The 7,563-nt window shown below is 54.8% G+C and overlaps 1 protein-coding gene across 2 annotated transcripts; it reads right to left on the bottom strand.

Annotated features, from left to right (window-relative positions):
* Positions 1 to 3,469: 3,469 nt before the first annotated feature.
* Positions 3,470 to 7,552, bottom strand: ZFP36L1 (ZFP36 like 1 zinc finger CCCH-type). Of its 2 annotated transcripts, none has more exons than XM_086895870.1 (2): positions 6,852 to 7,552; positions 3,470 to 5,994 (listed from the first exon to the last, which is right to left on the bottom strand). In XM_086895870.1, exons 1-2 carry the CDS (start codon positions 6,906 to 6,908, stop codon positions 5,044 to 5,046), a joined length of 1,008 nt encoding a protein of 335 aa, XP_086751996.1. In that variant the 5' UTR covers positions 6,909 to 7,552; the 3' UTR covers positions 3,470 to 5,043. The 2 variants fall into 2 exon arrangements, with proteins under 2 accessions (XP_086751996.1, XP_086751997.1); XM_086895871.1 differs by having other exon boundaries at positions 7,112 to 7,477.
* Between the last annotated feature and the right edge of the window lie 11 nt (positions 7,553 to 7,563).

Here is a 7,563-nt window from a genome sequence, read left to right as displayed (position 1 = left end):
AGTCTCTCTCTCTCTCTCCCTCCCAGGCAGTGTTTTTGTGTCAGTCCTGCCCCTGGACGTACCTTCAGCTTCCAGCCTCCACAATACCCCCAGCACTGAAGTCAGGAGCCTTTTTGTTCACACACTGACCACAGCACCTTCTCCCAAAGCCTCTTGCTCCAGACTCAAGCACATGCTGGCTTTCCCCAACACAGACCACACAAATTGCAGCAATTAGCAAGTGTAAAGGGCACACTGTGGTTTTTGCCAGTATTACTGTATCTTAAGTCATTCATATCCTTGGGCATGGTCATCAGATAGTATCCAGCAGGCTGCATTATCCAGACCTTCCCTCAATTTGATGCTCTTGAGGCCCACAGGAGAGACCGAGTTTATTGGTCTTTATGCTCTTGAACACGAGCAGTCCTCAGACTCTGGCATGGCTTCTTTCTCAACCGTGCTATCCCCACACTGTGTGGACTCAGCCTCTGGCTCTCGATCTCTAAGGGTGTCCCTGTCCTTTCCTGTCCCACTGCCATCTCCCCTCTGCTGTGCAAAGGCTTGGCAGAGCCGGTTCTTCCCAAGGTGATTTGCAGCAGCAGCCCAAAGTCCCATCCACAGACCTACACTTACTGCACAGGAACCACACGGACTGAAAATCAGAGCCAGCTTCTAACAGTCCTCCAAGTGTATTTCTTCTCCAATTTCTTTCCCTCTCTGCCTTCCAATTTCATGACTATATGGATGAGACAAACTGTCAGGACCAGGAACTTGGAAAAATTCAGGGTTCCTTTTAAATGGTATTTTTCATCACTTGCAATCTGGCACACCATATCTATGTACAGGTGATACTAAACAAAGGTTGACCAAAACCAGACAGTTTAGTTCCCAGCTGCCTTTAAAAACAAAACCATCAGCAACAACAAATAACCCCTACTTGACTTTTCATCTCTCTCCTGTCAAGTTCAGAAAAGAAATGAGATGGCCACTGCTTCTGCAGGCCCTAATTGCAGAACTGAAGGTGTTTTGGCACAAAAGCCACAGCTAACCCATAGCAAAGAAGTGACTAGTCAACAGTGGACTTTGTGACACATACAGCTGTTGCAGGAATTAGGAGGAGGGGAGGCAGGTACCAGGGTGGGATCTGAGCCACCTGGATCTCTGCAGATCCAAGTCATCACGTTATTCCATACCAAGAGGCAGCTGGCACGGCCAGTTGTACACAGTGGCTCTAATTTCCAAGATATGTTGAGGGTGGATAGCACTGGACTCACCTGACTTCAAAGCCAAAAGCAGCAAATGCTTGTAGCCCAGAGGCATGGACTTAGTCCCTTCTCAGAAGGAGCCCACAGCAGGCACCTGTGACTACAGCAAAATGTATGCAAAGGGAAGCAAGAGCTATCACGGGTGTCCCCCTGCCCCACAGTAAGAGCTGTAAGTGCAACCTGTGAAGTGTACTGAGGCACACTTTGCCATGGCACCTCACAGACATCTTGCTCTTGCTCTCTGCCCTGCCACAGGTGGCACACCAGGACCAGCTGTGCCGATGCACAGGCCCGGCCCTGTTTTATGGCCACCCTGAAAGTGCCATGCACTAAATCAACAAGCCAGAGTGAAGGAGTCCTCAAGTCAGAGGAATGTGTGTCTCAAACCTATCACATCAGAATAGGCTGTTTATACTTCTCTGATTCTTGGCTAGGCTATTACCAGCCATGGTAGCTTCACCTAAACAACCACTAGGTGAACTTGCTAACCCTATGAGAGAGAGCACAGACAACTCATCCGTGGTAACTACAAGGAAGGAGAAGTCTCTCTAGAGTATCTGCTAGCACATACCAAAGCTGCAATGAATCCTAATGGTATCAGATCAGATAAATCTTTTCACTGATCAAGGCTCTTGCATCCTGCTCTGCTCTTCTCTATCCCCTGTGTGAATCAGCTCAAGGTTAGTTTCAAAAGGCAAAACACAGAGTGACCGAGTGTATATCATTACTGAACTCACAGGAGAAAAATGGTGCTGGCTTCCCAGAATCCGTGCACTCGAGGGACAAGGGAAGTACCCAAGTACCATGGCCAAAGATCTACTTTCAGCACAGCTTCCTGGTTGGTTGTCATACCAGTAGCATTGTGCAACAGATACAGCTATTTTCTACATCAATTATTAACTGGTCAAAGACTATTTGTTTGAAGAGCTGCACGGAAAGTCCAGAAAGGAAGCAAGCAGTTTCAAGTTCCATGTGTGTGCCCTGCAATAGGCTTGGGATCCCCTCCAGATGAGATGCGGTCACTCTTCAGGGGCCGACAGCTTGATTTCCAGCAGCAAAGGAGGCACACCTGGGCACGAGTCTCCCAGGCAGAACCCATCCCTCACATGGGGCTCATTGTCTTTACGCCCAGGAGCAAGGCTGCAGGCAGCAGTACAGCTGAAGGCCAGCAGTGCTGAAGCTGTGCCTGAGGCTCTTCTCTCAGGGATCGGCACACAGACCACGCCATGCACTGGTTTACACTGGGATCTCCCCAGCAAACTCCACACATAGCTTTTGCAGTGCTCAAGGGAAGCAGCTTCCATCAGCAACACTCTTCTTCCTCCATCTTTCCTCCACCCAGCTCACCTCTGGCGCCAGACCACACAAGTGCATAGCAGAGAAGGTTGGTTCACCGGTGTAAGCCTTGAGGTATCCTACAGCTTTTGTTTGGCAGGAACTTTTCCAACATGAATTGGGAAATCTGAACACTGAGGCATGTTAAGACAGCTGAAGGATTGGTGGTTCAGCAGCAACATTTCAGCCTCAGTTTGGAAGCAAAAGCTTGCTCCATAGGAGAGCTCAAAGGTGAAAACACATGACTTAACACCATGAGCAGTGCTGGCAAGGATGTTTTCCCAAACAAAACCAATGTCCTGAGAAGTTTCTGGGATTGCTGATACTTCAAGATGTACAAGGGCTTAAATGCAATAGAGGGATGATGTGTGCATACACCTGAGCCTTCACTGGAGGTTCATGTTCCTCTCCCCCACAAAGCACCAAACAGCCCCTCTGTGCAAGCACACCAGTACCACTAACAAGCCAGGACTGAGATTTGGAGTATCTCTAACACTTCAGCATCCCACTTTAGCCTCACTAAAAACACACAAAAGCCCTCCTTGAAGGGGAAGGAGCTCTGCAGGAACACACAAGGCACACAAGCAACAAAAGCCAATCCCAGGTTTAAGCCATGCTCACCAGAAGGAACTTGTCAGGAACAGAAAGCACTCCGTAAGAGACAGAGAAGGTTAAAGGCCACCGAGGTAGGTCACATCAGGTCTTTGCTGCCACTGATCTGCTCCCAAGCACTTGCAGGGCTGACCCACTGCCTCGGTGAGGAATGATGGAGGAATGCCTGGGCACACCGTGGACACGTCAAGGGTCAAGAGAAGGGAAGCATCTGCATTTGTTGGGTTGTCTAAAACCAGCCCCTCAATTTTTGCAAGTAAAACCAGCTCCACTGTCAGTTTCTTGAAAAAACTTGGGGTTTATTGATTTAAACTGCAAACAGTCATTACAAAAGAGATTCTCTTTTAAATAAACTCACACAAAGAGGAAGAAAAAGCAGTGTAGCGAACAGTAACAGGGGGAAAAAAAATTACATTCATTATTCTCTTTGTGCCAGTCCCATTCACCTTGGCAAGGAAAACTCCAAACTTGGAATACAGAAATGCAAAGACAAACTGTATTTGGAATGTCTTCAGATAGGCACTTTGAGCCCAAGGCTTTTCTCCTTGAAGAATCTATACAATTAGAGGAAGAAAAAGGTCTTCCTTCCACGTTGTCTCGCAACAGAGCTCAGGTATGTACATTCTAAAGCCCAGGTAGGCAAGACCCGGGAGAGGGGAAGAGAAGGAGAAGAGAAAAGGCAAAGATGCACAACAACTCCATTTGCAGTCCAACACAAAAAAAGGGGGAGGGAGTTCTAAAATAAATAATCCAAACACAGTTTTTGCATTTTTTTAAATTAATTTTTCATTTTTTAAAATAAAATAACCAAAAAAAGTGTAAAGTTACAAAAAATGTCATTGTAGTATAATATATTAAACTGTGGGGAAAAAAGGAAAAAAAGACACTTCACAATCTTAAGATTAATATGGAAGATCATAATTTAAACATAAAAGAATATATTCTATGGATTCATCATCCCGATAAATATGAACAAAATTAAAAAGCAAAGGTTTCGGCAATAAATACGTTTTGATAAGTTAAATAAGCTTTTTATATTGTTGTGCAGTGACAAGCAAAATTTGCTCTCCAATTTCTGAAGTTATACAAAATTAAAAACCCAGAAAAAAAAATAATAAAAAGCTTGGCGTGAGTGCTCTAAGATAGGTCTAAAGTACTCTAGAGCAAAACCATTAAAGCTATGTCTACTGGAACTTTGTTTACACGAACTTGTGTGTGTGGAATGACTTCTGTTGGCCCCACCCCTCTATTTCTTTATTTGTTTTAAGATGTCACATGTATACATGGGGAACTTTTAGCACCAAAATCAAGTCTCTCGTAGTCCATCTGTTTTTTGCTTTTCTTTTGTTTTCTTCCTCCCAGTCGAAGTCCCACTCATGTTACAATCTTTGTCCGTTCTCAGCTTTTCTTCCCACAGACCTGAGCGGATCCAGGCAAGATTTAGTCTTTAAGGGGAGGGGAGAAAGAGGACTGGATGTTAACGCTTGCCCACATGCCTGCAGCCTAGCAGAAACTGGCCAGATGGGAAGGGACTTGGGAGAGGGCGATGCAGTACGTGGCCAGTGGAGGGAGCCGGATTCGGACATTTCCTGCACATCTGGAAGTACACAGAGCTGCTGGTGCCCTCTGCAGCTGGAGAGGTAATACAGTCACAGTGAAAAGTGTTAAAAGGCACTAATTTTGTAAACGTTATTGCTTCTCATCGTAATTTTGGCACTTAAGGTTTAAGCCAGTGGGTATCAGGCAGGCAGGTGGACATGTTAACATCCAGCTCAGACTACTGGGGACAAGGTGGGGGGAGTTCAGCTTAACATTGTAATAGAGGTGGGGAGGGGCAAGAGGAAACCCCAGATTAGTCGTCAGAGATGGAGAGTCTGCTGAAGATGGGAAGACGTCTTGAGGTGTCCAGGATAGGGGAATCTGAGCCGCTGTGGCTGCTGCTGGAGCTGCTCAGATAGCCCTCCTGGTCAGAGAGGGAGTCCTGAGGACTGGGTGGCGAGTCAAACATGTTGGGGGACTCGGACATGGGCCTGAACAAGAAGGTGGTGGGGGAGCTCCCGCTGGGCACCTGCACCCCCATGCTGGGGGCAAAGAGACTGACCAGCTCCTGGCTGGAGAAGGTGAAAGGGTTGCTGGCGCAGTCAGGCAAGGTGGGGGAGCCCAGCAGGTCGTCGGCACTCAGCATGGGCGGCGGTGTGATGGAAGTGGGGCTGTCCAGCAGCCCGCTGGCAGCAGTGCTGGGGAAGCCGGCAAAGCTGAAGCTGTGCTGCAGGCGGGGTCTGTCGGTGACGGCGGGCTCCCGGCTCCCCGCCACGGCGCGGCGCTCCTCCGCGTTGTGGATGAAGTGGCAGCGCGGCCCATAGGGGCAGAAGCCGATGGTGTGGAAAGTGCGGCACAGCTCCGTCTTGTACTTGGGGTGGCGGGTGAGGCTCCGCAGCTCGTGGATGCCGTGGGCGAACTGGCACTTGTCACCGTACTTGCAGGCGCCGTTCTCCTCGAAGGGGCGGCACAGCTCCGTCTTGTAGCGGCTGGAGTTGACCTGTCCCCCGGGCTGCTTTTGCTGCAGTAGGCGCTCGCCACCCTCGGAGAAGGAGCGGTCCCGGAAGCGGCTTTCCCGGGGGCCCAGCATGGGAGCCGGCTCCCCTTTCAGGCTGCTGAGGAGCTGGTTCTGGTGAAACTTGGAGTTGGGCAGGGTGACAGAGTGCCTCCTAGGGAAACCCCCGCCAGCCGGGGTGCCCACCGCCTTCCTGTCCAGCAGGCACCCGCTGACACCCGAGGGGCTGTAATTCAACATCTTGTTGCTCTGCGGGGACAAAGCAAGGGCCGGTCACGTCACTGCTACTGCCACCACCTCCTCCGACATCCCCGCGCAGCCCCCGAGAGCGCGGCGCTCCCCCGCCTCTCAGTGCCGCGGCCCGCGGAGCGGATCGCCCTGCCCCGACAGCCCCCCCAGCTCCGTCCCTCCGCAGCCACATCTGCCGCAGCCCCCACCTCCGCCGCCCCCGGCGCGGGCCCCCTGCCGCGCCCCTCCCCGTTCCTTGGCGCGGAGCGGTCCCGGAGCGGTCCCGGAGCGAGCCGAGCGCCCGGCGCGGGGGGGCGCCCGAAAACGCCGCGCGGCGGGAGCGCTTCCCGGGGAGCGCCCCCGGGGCCGGCGGCGCGCGGGAAGGGCAGCGCGCGGCGCGGCGCCCGCCCAACCGCTCCCGCAGCGCGGCCGGCGAGGGGCGGCCGAGCCCCGCGGGGACCGAGCCCGCCCGTCCGCCCGCTCTTCCCCCCGCCCGGCCCCGCGGCAGCGCCGCCGCCCGCCGCGCCGCGCCCGGGCGTGTTGTAGCGCGGCGGCCCCGGGGGCACGGGAAGGATCCGGCCCCCCCGCTCGGCGCCGCGGCTGAGCCCGCCGGGAGCGCGGGCGGCTCCCCCACCCTTCATCCTCCGGAGCGGCTGAGGCGGGAAACGCGGGCGGGAGAGACCCCGGCGTCCCGAAACGGGGTGGCCGAGCTCGGTCCCCGCCCTGCGCCCTCCGGCCCCAGCGCCCAACTTGCTCACGACCAGAAAACGAAGCGGGGGGGGGGGGGGGGGGGGGGGGGGGAGGGATACCCGAACACGAACCCTAAGGAAGCCGAAAAGCCCCGAAGTTGACGGCGGAACCCCCGCCGGCGCCCTTACCTTGCATAAAACTTCGCTCAAGTCGAAGATGGTGGGCGACACCAGGGCTGTGGACATCTTCGGCGAGCGAGGGGGGAAGCGAGTGGGGCAGCGGCACTCGGACACGAGGAGTCACGGCGTGGGTAAGGCACAGCCTCCAGCGCCCCTGCTCGCAGCCTCCCCCCGCCGCCGATGCCGCCACTAGCCCGCCCGGCCGCCGCGCCCGCTCGCCGCTTCCAGGGGGTTCGGGGAAAGCTCAACTTATAAAGTTTGTGACTTACCCCGGGAGGAGGAGCCGGCGGCGGGAAAGGGGAGGAGGAGGAGGGCAGGGTGATTGACACCGCGACTGAATCACCCGGGCGGGCAGGCCCAAAAAAACTTTGGGGAGGAAGGAGGTGGGGAGGGACAAGGGGAAAGGGGGGAGGGGGAAAGGAACGCGAAGCGGCCGGCGGGCGGGTGGGAGGCTGTGCCGGGCCCGCCCTGCCCCGCGCCGCGCTGCGCCGGAGGGGCCGGTTGTGCGGCCGCACCGAGTGACTCCGCGCGCCTGTGCGCGCGTGGCCGTTTGCGCTCTCCGCGCGCGTGCCCGCTTGCCCGCGTGCGCGCGCGCGCGCGTTTCACTCGGCACGCGCCCGCGCGTGAACTCCCCCTCCGCCGGCGCGCGCGGCCGTCCCGCTGCGCTCCGCGCGGGGGGGCGCGGCGGCCGCGCGCCCAACGGCCGCGCTGGGCGGCGGCT

This window comes from Cyanistes caeruleus, chromosome 6, assembly GCF_971803275.1.
Source record: "Cyanistes caeruleus chromosome 6, bCyaCae1.hap1.1, whole genome shotgun sequence".
Classification (NCBI taxonomy): Eukaryota; Metazoa; Chordata; class Aves; order Passeriformes; family Paridae; genus Cyanistes; species Cyanistes caeruleus.
The sequence above is the reverse complement of the archived record's forward strand: the minus strand, read 5'-3'. Positions and strand labels throughout refer to the sequence as shown.

Excerpts from the sequence above, each read along its gene's own strand:
- ZFP36L1 (XM_086895870.1), bottom strand. The coding sequence starts at position 6,908 with ATGTCCACAGCCCTGGTGTCGCCCACCATCTTCGACTTGAGCGAAGTT. Across the intron at positions 5,995-6,851 it reads TGAGCGAAGTTTTATGCAAG|AGCAACAAGATGTTGAATTA; the intron begins GTAAGGGCGCCG and ends TTGTCCCCGCAG.